The 16309-nt window shown below is 56.1% G+C and overlaps 1 protein-coding gene across 2 annotated transcripts in view; it reads left to right on the plus strand.

Moving 5' to 3' along the window:
* The window catches only part of CHERP (calcium homeostasis endoplasmic reticulum protein), a 21566-nt gene continuing 5257 nt past the window's right edge, over positions 1-16309 (plus strand). For both annotated transcript variants that reach the window (XM_060008107.2, XM_060008108.2), the window contains exons 1-10: positions 1-79; positions 389-562; positions 4542-4726; positions 5836-5973; positions 6234-6385; positions 7956-8067; positions 8177-8266; positions 9568-9820; positions 12579-12754; positions 14561-14996. In XM_060008107.2, the coding sequence (XP_059864090.1) occupies positions 55-79; positions 389-562; positions 4542-4726; positions 5836-5973; positions 6234-6385; positions 7956-8067; positions 8177-8266; positions 9568-9820; positions 12579-12754; positions 14561-14996 (1741 nt within the window). In that variant the 5' untranslated portion in view covers positions 1-54. The remainder of the gene's footprint in view (positions 80-388; positions 563-4541; positions 4727-5835; positions 5974-6233; positions 6386-7955; positions 8068-8176; positions 8267-9567; positions 9821-12578; positions 12755-14560; positions 14997-16309) is intronic.

A 16309-nucleotide genomic window follows, 5' to 3' on the forward strand; every position in this document is an offset into this window, starting at 1 on the left:
CGGCCCTGGTGGGCGATCGAGTGGTGGTGGAGGACGTTCCCCGCGGCCGGAGCCATGGAGATGCCGCTGCCGCCCGATGGTGAGGCCCAGCCCGGGCTCGGGGGCCGTTTCTCTCTCCCCGGAATCCCTTGTTGACCCGCCCCGCCTTTCGGGGTCCCCGGGCCTAGGAGGGGGCGGGGCTCGGCCTCCCGGGTTCGCCTGCGGCCTCTCCCGCGGATCCCCGCATTCCCGGAGCGCTTCTGGCCCCTATCGGGACCCGTACAAGGGCGGCTGCTCCTGGGCCCACCCCTAGGGACCCCGGCCCCGCGGACGCGGGCCGGGAAGCCAGGGCCCCCGGATTTGGGCGGTCCTCGCTGACGCTCCGCGTGGCCTTTTCTCCGTCTTCCAGACCAGGAACTCCGAAATGTCATCGACAAGCTGGCCCAGTTCGTGGCCCGGAACGGTCCCGAGTTTGAAAAGATGACTATGGAGAAGCAGAAGGATAACCCGAAATTCTCGTTTCTGTTCGGAGGCGAGTTCTACAGTTACTACAAGTGCAAGTTGGCTCTAGAGCAGCAGCAGCGTGAGTCCTCGCCAGCTCTCAGGGCGCCCTCTCGAACGAATCCTTTCTCTGGTTCCAATTTCGGGCTCTGCCACAAAACGCCTTCTTTTGGGTCGCATGCTGTTTCTCTGTGAAAATGAGTTCGTTTGGCCTTCACGATTCTTTCGGCTGTTCCCACAGCCCTGCGGCTGCAGGGCCCGAGTGTCATGGAGATCGAGGTTATCGATTCTCCTTCTGGGCTCCGGATCAGGGATTTCTGTTGTTTTGCAAACATGATGACTGAGATCAGCGAGTAGAGTGACTGCTTCAGTGTTTTCCAGGGAGGAAGTGATAGAAGCCGGACTGGGTGGGACCCTCCTGGCAGGTACCGTCCAGCCCCCTTTGCGGGCTCTCCGTCGGTCCAGCAAGGTTTTTGTGCATTTCAGATGGTTGCAGTCCAGATCAAAACTAATTGTCCTGTGGGCTTTAGTTCTTTGCAGCTGTTTATGTTCACTGGTTTGGGCTTCAAGGTTCCGGCTTGAAATTAAGAGAATTTAAGATGAGGTCAGTTATCCTAGCTGGTCTTTGAATAACAGATAGATAGTCCCTGAGTTCACATCTGTATTGTTCAGTAGCAAATCTCTAGCTTCTAGATAACGTTGTGTTTCAGATTGCCAAGTAGGTGGACATTGAAAGGTGAATGCTCCCTGGACTACAAGCTCCCTGAGGCCAACCAGACCTTGTTTGGGTCAGTGTTGTGCCTAATAGGTAGCAGGTAGTAGGTGATCGATAGTTTGTAAGACATAGCAAAGTACAGTGGCTTGAACAAGCACAGTGTGTTTTTTGAGAGCCAGGAGAGGAATCATAAGAGGCCTAGCATAGCTGGAGTGTAGATGTGTGTAGATGGGAGAGGGGGTTGATCTGGAGTGGGAAAGTTTCCAGGGGAAAGTTTGGGTTTTCTTCTTTAATCCAGGGGTTCTTCTGGTGCCTGTTTAAGGTTTGAGATGAGGGTGGGGAAGATTTCAGGTTGCCTAGGCAAAATGTACCCATTTATGTGTTTCTGGAGCAACCGTTCCTTAGCCCCAGCACGTCAACTTTAAAACCTCTGCTGTAGGCAGTGGGAAGCCACAAGGGAGGTTGAAACAAGGGAGAGGTGGGTCGGGTTTGTGTGGCCTGCGTGGAGAACAGGCTGGAGGGAGCGTGAGTGGAGGCTGGGATGGCAGTTGGTGGTAAAGTCTGAATTGAGTCGGTGAGTTGAGTAAAGGCAGTGGGCTTGGGGACAGGTGGGGTTAAGGGGTAGAATCTGTGAACTGAAGCGCCAGTTGGATATTGATGCCGGTGGCATAACTGGGCAGGGGAGGATGGTGTTTGGGTTCGAGTGACCATGAGGTGAGAGCTGCTTCCCCTGCGAGGGGAGCACTCCCACCCTGAAAGTCAGAATTCGGGGGCTGCTTGGGACTTGGTGCCATAATGGCGGGAAGTTGGGGTGTTTCTAGCAGGGGAAGATCAGGACTCAGGAAATGCTTTCTGCAGGTAAGAATATCTCCGTTGCCATTAAAGTCCATGTCAGAGTTAGACACACGGAAACTGAGGAGCCAGGAGTGTTGGGATGGAGGCACGAGCCTTAGGAGGGGCTGGGAGGAGGGGGGCAAAAGCTCAGGGTGCCTGAAGCCCAGAGAAGGAGGGATTCTTGGAGCGGCCAGAAGTGAGGGTGCACAGCAGGGAGGGCTGGCTTACCAAGGACTTAGGATTTCTGGAAGCTTTGGGGAAGCTGTAGAACGGTTTCAGAACTGTGTTCTGGAGCAGGGCTAGCCACTCTGTAGCCAGCCCTTCACCCTGGTGGTTTGAGAAGACTGAGTCCTGGGACCGCTTGAGGTTGGCGCCTCACAGACTCTGGTGAAGGACTGTTTTTTGTTTTTTTCTGATCTGTTGCAAAAAGTACAGTTTGGCAAAGTACAATAAAAATGTGAACAATGATGGGAGTTCCCTGGCGGTCCAGTGGTTAGGACTTGGCGCTTTCACTGCCAGGGCCCAGGTTCGATCCCTGCTCGGGGAGCTAAGATCCCGAAAGTCACATGGCATGACCAAGAAAAGAAAAAAATGGGGAAAAAAACATGCATCATGAAACATCAAATTGCTGTAAAAGTGCCAAAACACTCCCTCGCCATTTCTGTGCTTGTCTAGTCTTGGCGTCACCTGGGGCTGGCCCTTGAACCACACTTTGAGCAGCGGCACTACAGCCGCAGAGTAGAGAAGGAGAGGGGAGGCAGGACTGGATGCAGGGAAACCAGTTCCCAGGTTGATGCAGGTGACAGCAGAGTCATGGCAGTGATGGCGGGACACAGATAGATTGGCATGTGATCTAGGAGGGTGACTTGACTGTGTGGGGCAGCTTGTTAGTGTGAAGTGCAAGGGAGAGAAAGGTGCATGAACCTTCTCACTTCTGGCTCGGGTACGTGGCGTAGCTGTGCCAGCCACGGGTCAGAAGGGGAGCTTTGGAGGGGGTGGAACGCAGGGTGAGAGGGAACCCATGCCTGTTTGAGGTGCCTGTGGAAAGCAGTGGCTATTTGGTCTGTAATTAGACCCAAAGCTTGAGGAATCCAGGATGGCGATGATAGATTTAGGGGTCATAGAGTGCACTTTATAACTGCAGCCACAGGAAGATGTCATGTTCCCCTAGGGGCTTGCTCAGAGGAGGGGGCTTAATTCTCAGACCGGGCATCTCAGTATGTGAGGGTCGGATAGAGGAAGAAGGGGCCAAGGGGATGGCCACACCGGCCACGTGAGACAAGGAGCTGAGACGGGGCCATCAGGCTGAGTGGGGATGACCGCAGTGGCTTTGGGGGTGGGGTGGGTGGGCGGAGCCAGACCTCCGTGGGTTGAGATAAAGGGGAGATGAAGAATTGAAGATGAATCTTGGTTGTAAAATTGTCGAGAGCGGGGCATGGATGAAGAGGGAGCTTTTGAAGATCAAAGACTTGGGTGTGTTTAGATGTTGCTGGGGCAGAGTTAGTAAAGAGAGAAAATGAAGGAAGGAGAGCGAGAGGACACATTTCCTGAAGCAGCGTCTCTGGGAGGGTAGGATCCAGAGCGCAAGTCAGGGGGTGGGGGTGGTCCCATAAGGTGCCTTTGGTGAAGGCCTGCCTCAGACCTAAGCAATGGTGGGCCCTGGATGACACCCTCCACCCCACCGTCCTTTTATGGCTCTGTCCAAAGGCTGGGCCCCCTTAGAGTGGGACTCAGAAGGGCTCCAGCAGAGCGTGGTCACGCTCAGACCAGCCGAGGCCCAAATGCAGAGGGGGAGGCCATCTTGTCCAGGGACCCTTCCCCCAAGTCCTCCCCTCCCGTCTCATCTGGCGAGGTTTGGGGCCTGCACCTGCCCAATGCAATCTCCTGCTAGCAGGATAGGGCATCCCACGTCGCCTCAATATGGATTGACCCTTGAATGCAGAGGAGTAGAGTCAGTGGAAGGAAGGCAAAGGGTTGGGTGTAGGGGGGCCACAGCATGTGTCGGGTGCTGCCGTAGGGCCGCAGGTGCGTGGGTTTGCTGGTCGCCATCCAGAGGTCCGGTGGCTTTGCTGTCTTGAACGGGGAGAGTAGACTGGGGGACAGCAGGCGTTAGAAATAGCTGCGGAGGTTGCTGGGGGTTGAGAGACTCCCTCGGGGAGGGGCTGTTGCTTCAGGCCCAGGCAAGGTGTGGAGAAGGTGGAGGGGGTGGGCTCAGGCTTCCTCTGGGCCGAAGGACAGTGGGCAAGGCTGGACGGTGTTGGCTAACGAGTGGTGAGATGACAGTCCCAAAGGTCTCCGAGGAGAGGACGAGCAGGAAGGCAGAAGGGATCCAGGGCTAGGCCCCATGATACAGGGCACGCATGGCGGCGGCACGTCGCAGGGGTCCCTCTTCTGGGTGGCGAGTATAGGGAGGGGAGCCCCCGGGGCTCAGAGCTGCCCAAGAGGCGGCCAAGGGGATACCTGGACCCCAGCCACCTCCTCACAGGGGCCACCTCTCCTCCTCTCCTGCCAGTCATCTGCAAGCAGCAGGCCCCAGAGCTGGAAGCGGCCACGGCCCTGCCACCGCTGCCACAGCCCCCGCTGGCCCCCGCGGCGCCCATCCCGCCAGCCCAGGGCACCCCATCCATGGACGAGCTCATCCAGCAGAGCCAGTGGAACCTGCAGCAGCAGGAGCAGCACCTGCTGGCCCTCAGACAGGTACGGGCCGGCCCCTCCCCCTCCCCCGCCCCTCTTGACCTGAGGTGGGTACCCAGAGTTCACCCTCTGTGCCTCAGTTTTTGTATCTGTACATTGACGCTAATATTCGGTGTCAGCGCTGAGGACAGGGATGTCCCGTTGTCCAGGGCTCGGCGCCTGACAGTCATTATCCCTCCAGTGCTGCCACCGCCCATGTTGTGTTTAGCTTGACCCCGATGCTGGACACGGAGGTTGCTTCTCATCCCAGTGAGGTCACTGCACGAGCTTTGATACCCACACACCCGTTGTGCTGGAGTGGATGTGACAAGTGAGACTGCACATTGGAAATTGTGTGACAGAGAATCCAGGTGGCCTCTGGTGCCACTGGCACCAGCTCCTGCTAGTTAGGTCACCCCAAGCTGTTGTGAGGAAGGACCCTTTTGTCCCAATCCATCACAGTCTGGTACTTTGGCCAAATACAATAGGATAAGTTGCCAGAAACATAAGATGGATGAAAAGATATCTGAAACGCCAGCCCCAATTTTAGTACTGGATCAAGACGTAAGTTACGGTTGTATTATTGAAAACAAAACGCTCCAGAATGCTTACCCTCAGTTTCCATACGGAGCTCGTCACAGACTGGGCAGTCTGGCTTCAGCCAGCCCTGGGCTGACTGCCTGTCCCCCCAGCAGCACCGGGTCTCAGCCATATCTCAGTTTGCTAACCTAACGGGCAGAAGTCTGGCGTCATGTTTTAACTTCGGACTCCCTGGTTGCTAGTGAGGTTGTTCTGCTTTTACTTGACTGGTGACTGTTTATATTTGTCCTCGCCATACCGTGTTCACACCTGCCACTCATTTTTCTTTCTTTTTTTGGTGAATTGATGTGCAGAGGTTCCTTGTTCCTCTGGGTCTTAATCTTTCTGTCTGTCATCTCCGGGGAGACATTGTATCCCCCTGTATCTTGTCTGGCTTTATCCTCTGCCTGCTCTGCGTGTTACAGCCATGACTTACAGATGCGTGTCTCAGGCTTTGGGCGTGAGTGTTGGGGGCAGGGCACTGATGGGCCAGCCTGGCTGGGCCTGGGCCAAGGTTCCTCCTCACACAGTCTCGGTCCCACTTGGCCTTTTAGGAGCAGGTGACAGCAGCCGTGGCCCACGCGGTGGAACAGCAGATGCAGAAGCTCCTGGAGGAGACCCAGCTGGACATGAACGAGTTTGACAACCTGTTGCAGCCCATCATCGACACCTGCACCAAAGATGCCATCTCGGTGAGGGCGGGGTGGGGCTGGGGGCGTGCTCCCAGAACCTGGTGCTCCTGACTAGGTGGGAGCTCCTGCAGCCAGTCTGGGCCAGGGCTGCTCTAGGGGCACCCCGTCTCCGCATCCCCTTCCCTCATGAGCACTTCCGTGGGCTCCCCCACCAAGAAAGGTGGAAGGCAGGCAGAGGCCGTCCGACATTCCCGGGCGTCTGTACACACTTTGGCCTGGAGAAGGCCAGCCCCACTCACCCACCACCCTGGCTGTTGCAGGCTGGGAAGAACTGGATGTTCAGCAACGCCAAGTCCCCACCTCACTGCGAGCTGATGGCGGGCCACCTCCGGAACCGCATCACGGCCGATGGGGCGCACTTCGAGCTGCGGCTGCACCTCATCTACTTGATCAATGATGTGCTGCACCACTGGTGAGGGCCCTGCCAGCTCCGCCTTCCCTCCTGCTCCTTCTCCCTCTCCCGGCCGATGCTCTGCGCTCCAGAGCCTGGCCTGTCCCGGGACTGGGAACCACTCTTCCGAAGACCCAGGGGGAGGGTCGGTCTGAGCCACAAGCCCTCCATCGGGAGGACAGCCACCCGCACCCCCCACCACCTCAGCCACTACCCCAGACCCCTCGCCCCACCTGGGGCCGCTGTCCCCTCACTCCCTGCTCTCAGGGCAGTTTCTGGGTGTTTTTCAGTGTCTCTGTCAGCTGCCAGCTCCCTTTCACTGACCTATGCACACCCCAGTCACCTGACTCTGCTCTGCTTCAGGAACCTTCCCATAGGGTCCCCCTGGCTGACCCTCTGCCCCCCACCCCCACCCCCCAGCCCTCCTAAGGCCAGGCCAGTGTTTACTTCCATATGGCCTCTTCGGTGCCTTTTGACAAAGGTTAAGTCGAGAAACAAGATGCCTAGGCCAGAGACAGGGGAAAGCTCGTGGTGCTAGTAAGGCTAGCCTGTAGCTGTGAAGACTGGCTGCCACATTTGTCTTTGAACTTGGCTGGCTGGGGGACAGCTCCTGTGAGGGCAGCAGACTCAGACCCAGGTCTTGCCCCTTCTGCCCACGTGCAGCCGGGCCCTGCCCCTCCCTGCTTCATGTGCCATGTGGGCGGTTCCGGTGTCACTCCGCGCTCCCTACATCACTTTCCCCTATTTCTCTGCCATTGGGAAATAAGTAGCTGTTCGGAACCTTGTCTGCCTCCTGCTCCGCCAGCCGCTCCGCTGACTCAGGGCAGATCTGCAGAGACAGCCCTGTTTCTGGCACTTCTCCAGCCACCCGCTTCCTGAGCCTCACTGTCTGGAAGCCCAGTGCGGCTCGCCCCGTCCTCCTGCCTGGGCTGCCCTCCCTCCCCCAACCTGGCTTCCCGGCCCCGGGCACTTGCTGCTCTCTCCGAGCTCCCTCTGGTGAGCTCGCCTCTGAGAGGGGTTCTAGCTGCCCACCTTCTTCCCCGGGCTCTGCCACCTCATTGTACAGCTGCGGGCCCTCCACGCTCATTTATGCGGCCTGCCCCCCGAGAGGCCGCCTCACCCTGTCAGGCCTCAGGCTCCTAGGCATCTGGCAGCCCGCACACTCCCTCTGCCTCGTGGAAGGTGGGGTCCCAGCCCAGGTTTCCTCGTGCCTAGGGGGTGACAGTGCCGAGTGAGGCTGCATGGACAAGGCCCTATACCTACAGCAACCCCAGCTCAGCCTTTGTGGGCAGCTGGGGCTCTCACAGGCCTGCATCTGTCCATCCTTATGCCACCCTGGGAGAGAAGGGTTATCTTACTGATAAGGGGACCAGGGTGAGAGGCCTTGCTCTGAAAGTCCCCAGGCTGTGTTCTTTCCCTCCTCCCACTGCCGTCCATCCATCTTGTGGGGAGCCCAGCCCTTGTCCCAGCCGGGTTGGGGGCCCGTGTCCCAAGAAGGCAGAGGGTGCTGTGGCTGGAGCCGCGATGGTAACGGGCGCGTGGCCGGGTCCCGCCCCAGGGCCCTGACGCGCGGAAGGTCTCTCCCTCACAGCCAGCGCAAGCAGGCCCGGGAGTTGCTGGCCGCCCTGCAGAAGGTCGTGGTGCCCATCTACTGTACCAGCTTCTTGGCCGTGGAGGAGGACAAGCAGCAGAAGATTGCCCGGGTACAAGGGGCAGCCGGCGGGGGGCGGGGGGGCAGGAGATGAGCAGGGGCTAGGGGGGTGGCACTCGTTTTTCCCCTGACATGGCCTTTCCCTCCTCCCCAACGTCCAGCTCCTGCAGCTCTGGGAGAAGAACGGCTACTTTGACGACTCCATCATCCAGCAGTTACAGAGCCCGGCCCTGGGGCTCGGCCAGTACCAGGTGTGTGCTGCTCCCTGAAGTTGGGGGCTGGGCACCACCCGTAGGGTGGTGACCTCAGAGTCCTGGTGGCATTTTCCCAGCTGGACTCCCCGGCGTGCCCCTGGGGTGGTGGTGAGGGGTGGGAGGCAGAGTCTGAGGAGCAGCTTCGGGGGCCCCCACCCCGTCCACAGCAGCCAGTGAGCCCTCCCAGGCGAGCCCGCCAGACTTTTCCTGGTGAGCTTGTGACCAGGTTACCTGCTTTAGGCTCTGCTCTCAGGGGTGCCTTTGGCCCATTTGCTCTGGTCCTCCAGGTGTGATGGGAGCATGAGGAAACCCTGGCATAGTCTAGGCTGCCACAGTCATCGTGTTGTGCACGGTGTCCCGTGTGCACATCTTCTCTCTGAGGGGGCATCTGCTCAGAGGTCGGGGTCGCAGAGCAGGGAGAGGAGGGCCGGATCTCCTTGGTCACCTCTCCTGTGGTGCCGGCGTTGCTATCCCATCTACAGCTGCTTGGGTGAAAGGCACAGTTCACACCCCCTTTTCCCAGGCCGGAAGATGTCTTCCTGCACAGGTCTGGTTGAATGTGAGAAGCTATATGTTGACCGTTTCCTCTGTGATGCTCCTGACTGCCACCCTCCCTACAGGGGAGAAGCTTTCATGCTCAGAAAGGCAAATGAGGAAAGTACATTTCAGACTTTTTCTAAGTTTTACTCCCTTTTTTTAATTGATGAATAAAAATGGGCTCATACCAAATAAAAATGGGCTCATACCACCATACCACAGTGATATTCACTGCTTTTCTCCTATTGAGATGGCGGTAGCAGCTCATGGTTACTGAGTCACCCAAGTTCCTTTCACTGCATTTTCCCCGAGTCCTCGGAGGTAGGCCCCGTTATTGTCCAATTTTACAGGTGAGGAAGTTGAGGCTCCGGGGAGGTTGTGACTTGCTCAAAGCCATACAGTGAGTAAGAAGTACCGCCTGTGAGCATGTCCTAGGACGTTTGTCAGTGGTGGGATTTTAATGTCTGCGTGGCACTCCAGGGCACGGCTGTCCTTGCTTATTCGCATTGTTAGGGAATTCTAAACTGCCCAGCACCAAAAGTCACCAAGTCCGGCTAGATTGAGATGCTCTGTGGTTGTCAAGCTCAAGTTGATTGTTTTACGTGACAATCGCCTGCTTGCCCTGGGTCCCTGGGCCTTGCTGCCCGTAGCATCACCCCAACCTTCTGGGTGCTCCCCAGGCATTTGTCCCCGTGCTGCTCCATAGGGTCTCGGACCTTGAGTCTCATGTCCTGAGTGCCGGCTGCCCTGCTCTCCATCAGGCAACCCTCATCAATGAGTACTCCTCGGTGGTCCAGCCAGTGCAGCTGGCCTTCCAGCAGCAGATCCAGACCCTCAAGACACAGCATGAGGAGTTTGTCAACAGCCTGGCCCAGCAGCAGCAGCAGCAGCAGCAGCCGCAGCCGCAGATCCAGATGCCGCAAATGGAAGCTGAAGTCAAGGCCACGCCGCCGCCGCCTGCGCCGCCCCCCGCCCCCACGCCTGCCCCGGCCATCCCGCCAACCACCCAGCCTGGTACGTGGCTCCCTGAGCACCTGCCCCCAGGAGGCAGCCTCCAGAAAGCAGTCTCCTCCCCCAAGAAGGGGTCTGGTTCTGTGGTCTCAGGCCCAATCCGAGGAGCAGATTCTAATCTATTTACAAGCACCAGGCAGGTAATTTCACAGGTAAGTGTAACCACGCCCTTACAACTGAGACAGTTCTCCTATACAAACCATCCCAGAGAATGGAGAGGAAAGCTCTCTAAGTCAATTTTCGAGGCTAGGATAACTGATACCAGATGGACATGGACAGGGAAAGAAAGAAAAATGTAACCTAGTGTCACTTCTGAGCAAAGATGAAGAATTAGTAAATATTGGGTTGGCCAAAAGGTTCGTTCGGTTTTTTCCATAAGATGGCTCTGATAGCACTTAGTTGTCTTTAACTTCATTCAAAACAATTTTGTTAGATTGTATGTGACAGCTGTCATATCAGCGTGCATTTTAAAAAAGACATCAAAATTGGTGAATTTTTGTGTAGCCCGTTTAATACTGAAGATAGAAAAAAAAAAAAAGCAACATTTTCGACATATTACAGTTTATCATTTCAAGAAAGGTAAAAACACAACCGAAATGCAAAAAAAGATTTCTGCAGTGTATAGAGAAGGTGCTGTGACTGATCAAAACGTGTCAAAGGTGGTTTGCGAAATTTCGTGCTGGAGATATCTCGCTGGATGGTGCTCCACCATCGGGTAGACCAGTTGAAGTTGATAAAGATCAGATTAAGACATTAATTGAGAACGATCAACGTTATACCACGCGGGAGATAGCCAGCATACTCAGAACATCCAAATCAAGCGTTTAAAATCATTTGCACTAACTTGGTTATGTTAATCGCTTTGATGTTTGGGTTCTACATAAGTTAAGTGAAAAAACCTTCTTGACCGTATTTCTGCATGCAATTCTCTACTTAAACATAATGAAAACGTTCCGTTCTTAAAACATGTGACGGGCGATGAAAAGTAGATACTGTACAATAGTGTGGAAAGGAAGAGATTGTGGGGCAAGTGAAATGAACCACCACCAACCACACCAAAGGCCGGTCTTCATTCAAAGAAGGTGACATTGTGTATATGGTGGGATTGGAAGGGAGTCCTCTATTATGAGCTTCTTCGGAAAACCAAACGATTAATTCCAACAAGTACTGCTCCCAGTTAGACCAAATGAAAGCAGCACTCGACGAAAAGCGTCCAGAGTTAGTCAACAGAAAATGCATGATCTTCCATCAGGATAACACAAGACTGCATGCTTCTTTGATGACTAGCCAAAAACTGTTAATAGCTTGGCTGGGAAGTTCTGATTCATCCGCTGTGTTCACCAGACGTTGCACCTTCGGATTTCCATTTATTTTGGTCTTTACAAAATTCTCTTAATGGAAAAATTTTCAATTCCCTGGAACACTGTAAAAGGCACCTGGAACAGTCCTTTGCTCAAAAAGATAAAAAGTTTTGGGAAGATGGAATTACGAAGTTGCCTGAAAAATGGCAGGAGGTAGTGGAACAAAAGGGTCAATACATTGTTCAGTAAAGGTCTTGGGGCTTCCCTGGTGGCGTATTGGTCGAGTCTGCCTGCCGATGCAGGGGACACGGGTTTGAGCCCTGATCTGGGAGGATCCCACATGCTGCGGAGCAGCTGGGCCCGTGAGCCACAACTACTGAGCCTGCGTTTCTGGAGCCTGTGCTCCGCAAGAGGAGAGGCCACGACAGTGAGAGGCCTGCGCACCACACGAAGACTGGCCCCCGCTCGCCACACCTACAGAAAGCCCTTGCACAGAAACGAAGACCCGACACCACCAAAAATAAATAAATTAATTTAAAAAAAATAAAGTTTTTGGTGAAAATGAAAAACGTGTCTTTTATTTTTACTTAAAAAGTGAAGGCATTTCTTGGCCAACCCAGTGAAGTCTTAGCAGGTGAAATCTAGCAAAGTATTTAAAGATGTGTCATGACCAAATAGGATATGTCTCAGGAATATATAAGGATGGTTTAATACCAGAAAATCTAACATCAGATGGGAAGAAATCTTTCAACTACATGCAAAAAGGGTACTTAATAAAGAGATGATGGGGGCTTCCCTGGTGGCGCAGTGGTTAAGAATCCACCTGTCAATGCAGGGCACACGGGTTCGAGCCCTGGTCTGGGAAGATCCCACGTGCCGTGTAGCAACTAAGCCCGTGCGCCACAACTACTGAGCCTGCACTCTAGAGCCTTCAAGCCACAACTACTAAACCCGTGTGCCACAACTGCTGAACCCATGTGCCACAACTGCTGAACCCGTGTGCCACAACTACTGAAGCCCATGCGCCTAGAGCCCGTGCTCCGCAACAAGCGAAGCCACCACAATGAGAAGCCCGCGCACCGCAACGAAGAGTAGCCCCCGCTCGCTGCAACTAGAGAAAGCCTGCGCGTAGCAACAAAGACCCAGCGCAGCCAAAAATCAAATAAAAATTTTAATTGATAAAAATTATTGAGCAAAGTAAAATCAATATGGCTTATCGATCAATAAGTAGGATACTTATTGTAAAGCGTTCAAAGGAGTGAGGGGTGTTTCCTGGCCAAGGTCAGGCCTCTCTTCGTGTTGCCTTCCTGGAGGCAATGGCAGTTTTCAGTGGGGTCAAGAAGCAAGGGTTTAGTGGGCAGTAAGCCCAGCCTGGGTTGGCCCTGGGTGCTTGCTGAAGATCATTTCGGTTGGGGCCTCCTGCTGCCACCTTCTCTGAGTGCTTTTTTGCCTGGTTCTAGATGACAACAAGCCTCCTATCCAGATACCCGGCTCTTCCGAGTACGACGCCTCAGGAGGGGTCCAGGACCCTGCTGCCACCGGCCCCCGGGGCCCTGGGCCCCATGACCAGATCCCACCTAACAAGCCCCCGTGGTTTGACCAGCCTCACCCCGTTGCTCCTTGGGGCCAACAGCAGGTATCTCTTAGAACTTGTTGCAGGGTCAGGTGGGGCACACTTGGGTTCAACTGGACGGCAGGCAGGTGGGTGATGGCTGCTATGCGGGTTGATGGGCTTTTAGGGCTCCCTGGGCAACGAGGTTCTGCAGCAGGGCCTGGGGTTTGGGGGGGTGGCAAGAAGGTGATAGTCTCTCCGAAGTATGGGAACTGAGCTGGGAAGAAAGTTGGGCCTTTACATCCTTCCCGGGAGGTTTGGTTTTCTGGGCTTCTCTGTAACACAGGTCCCCATTTTCCTGTGAATGCTGAGAAGTTTCACACCATGAAGTAGAGCAAGGCGATTTGTTTCCTTCCCTTTTTAACTCGTTTGACCAGCAGTGTCAACATCTCATCACCCTAGAAAGAACATGGTGCTTTCGTAAGGAAAGGAAAGGTCAGAAATACCAGGCTAGCAGCATTTTGTGGGACTGGGGTGCTGGTCCATTCTTCTCTCCCTCCAGGTTCCTTGGAGTCAGAAACTTCTAGGCCAGGGCAGGGGTCATTCTCATCCAGCATAACATGACTGGAAAACACCCCGCAGCTTGCTCTCTGGCCACTGGACCTGGGTAGAGCAATCCGGTCTAGCTCTGGGTGTCCACTTGCCTCTCGACCAGGCATGGTGGACGTGGCCCTCCTGGTTGACCCTGTGTGGAGGGGGCGTAAGGGAGACAGTTCTGGGCTGGCAAGTGCAGTGTCATGGCTGTGAGTCCCCCCAGCCCACCCTCAGCTTCCGGACAAGAGATTTAACATCACAAAAGACGGGGCATCCCCACAAAGACAGCTCCCGCCTCTGGGTGCCTGCTGTGAGCCCTGCAGTGTTGGGTGCCCTCTCATGCGGGGGCACTTCCCTCCTTTCGTTGGTGTGGAAACAGATGCCCCTAGTGCCTCCCGGCTCAGTCTTTTTGGGGACCGGCAGGTTAGGCTCACAACAGTGGGGCTCCCCCACTGAAGGCCAGCAGTGCACCCACAGTCCACAATAGGAAACCACAGCCTGGGCTGCCCACGTGGTGTCTTACATATTGAAATAGCTGCCATATTGAAAATCTGCCTTCTTGGCTTCTCTTGAAAACCTGAGGGTGTGGCGGCCGGGGCCGGCCTCCCTGTGCTTGTGGTCAGTGGAGCCACCCAGCCCTGACCCTAGAGGAGGCCCTCTGGGCAGCCTCATCCAGGCACAGGCCACCCTGGCCCTGAGTTTGGGTTGCAGTCCTGGCTCTTTAAGTCTTCAAAGCAGCAGCTGGGCAAGCTCCAGGGCTTATGGTCTTCAACTTACAGAAAGCCATTTCCTGGAAACACAGCAGACTCTGAGATAAGGGTGTGAGAGGGCAGGTGACCCCAGGAGGCAGCGTAGGGAAGAGAAGTGACAGGGAAGGGAGAACAGGCAGGGACGGGGTGTCGTCAGGGCGGGCTCTGCCGTGGGCCCTGCGGCTCAGCCTCTGTGCCCTGGGAGTGGTGGGGCCGCACCCCTGCACTGTCCCACTGAGGGGCTCGTGGGCTGTTGTTCATCCCCCAGCTTCTATCAGGCATGGGGTCAGGGGGTGCTCCCCAGCCCAGGTGCAGGTACAGCACTTGAGAGTCTGGGCCTGGGGGACGGGCGGGCACCACAGCATCCTCTGCACGCGTCAGAGTGAAGGTGGCAGCGCCCAGCCAGGCTGTAGGCCTGCAGCTCCGGGGGGTGCTGTGCTTGGGGCCGGGCCACCTCCACCGCCGGAGACTGAGGTCGGCAGGTGTCTGCTGGGTGCCCCGCGTGCCCAGTGCAGGCTGGGTCTCACGTCTGCTCTTTGCCTTGCAGCCTCCTGAGCAGCCCCCCTACCCACACCACCAGGGCGGGCCGCCCCACTGCCCGCCCTGGAACAACAGCCACGAGGGAATGTGGGGCGAGCAGCGTGGGGACCCTGGCTGGAATGGCCAGCGCGACGCCCCCTGGAACAGTCAGCCCGACCCCAACTGGAACAACCAGTTCGAGGGTCCCTGGAACAGCCAGCACGAGCAGCCACCCTGGGGCGGGGGCCAGCGGGAGCCGCCCTTCCGCATGCAGCGGCCGCCACACTTCCGCGGGCCCTTCCCGCCCCACCAGCAGCACCCGCAGTTCAGCCAGCCGCCACACCCACACAACTTCAACCGCTTCCCGCCCCGCTTCATGCAGGACGACTTCCCCCCTCGGCACCCCTTCGAGCGGCCGCCCTACCCTCACCGCTTTGACTACCCTCAGGGGGACTTCCAAGCCGGTGAGTGCAAGGTCGCCCTCGGGGGCACCGTCCTCGGGCCAGGGATCACGTCCCTCTCCTGCCTTGTGATCCCTGAGAAGGTCAGATCACTCGCCGGCAGGGCCTGGAAGAGGCGCCTGACGGACCGGCCTTCTGAGCGGGCTGGTGGCACTGCTGGCGGTCCTGCCGTGTGGCCTGGTGTGCCCTGAGCCAGGGTGACAGGAGGAGGGCCAGAGGAGCCCAGCTCAGTCCCTCAGGAAGGTGGGGAGAGGAGGGCAGACCGGCAACCCTGGTGTGGGCACCGCCAAGGCACCAGGCCAGCTATTGAGGTGTGAGGCCCTGTATCTCGCAAAAGAGGAAGGACGATGGGGTTCTGAAAGGAAGAGGAACTCCCTAGTCCCCACGGTGGACAGACAGGTAGTGAGCGAGCCACTGAGTCCAGGCCCGGCAGCCCTTGTGCCATTCCCTGCTCCTCGTCTTGCTGTTTTCGTCAGGTGTTCTGTTTTCTTTTTGAAGAATCTTTAGTTTTCTCGATCTTGTGTTTACTAAAAAATTTCATTTCAACTCTCCTACTCTTCAATCTTTATCCTCAAATCCATTCTTGGCTGTAAATTGAGCTTGGAGACCAGTAGCAGGTTTCTTGCTTGTGTGAGTGTCTTGGGGCTGCTGCAACAGAGTCCCATGGACTGGGTGCCTCCAACAACAGGGAATTCTTCTCTGACAGTTAGTTTTGGAGGCTGGAGGTCCGAGATTAAGGTGTCAGCGGGGTTGGTTTCTACTGAGGCCTCTCCCCGTGGCTTGTAGATGGCTGTCCTCTCCCTGTGTCTTCCCGTGGTCTTCTCTGTGTGTGTTTGTCTCTTAATCTCCTTTTCTTAGAAAGACATCAGTCAGTGTTGGATCAGGGCCCACTCATAGGACCTCATCTAAAGTAGTCATCTCATTACAGGCTCCATTCCCAAATGCAGTCACGTTCTGAGGTACTGGGGGTGAATTTGCAGGGGACACGGTTTGGCTCATAACATGGCTGTTTGAAGGTTATGTGATTTCCCTTGTGGTTCCTTCTTTCACCCGTGAGGTCTGTCAGGTGCTGCTATGGGTGCAGGACAGGCCACTCTGAGCCCCGGCTCCTCCCCCGTTGCTGTGTGGCCCTGAGCAGTGAATGAAGCAGCCGGAGGGTTGGTGCTGGGCAGGGCTGCCCAGGAAGTGGGTGTGGGTGTCCTTGCCCCACTCTGAGCCCCTTTCCACTGGCGCTTATTACCCTGGAGATCTCGACCGGGCTGTTGGCGTTGCCCAGCTCTCGACTTTGCGGTAGGCCTGAGTCAAGTTTCTGTTTT

This window comes from Delphinus delphis, chromosome 3, assembly GCF_949987515.2.
Source record: "Delphinus delphis chromosome 3, mDelDel1.2, whole genome shotgun sequence".
NCBI classification, from domain to species: Eukaryota; Metazoa; Chordata; class Mammalia; order Artiodactyla; family Delphinidae; genus Delphinus; species Delphinus delphis.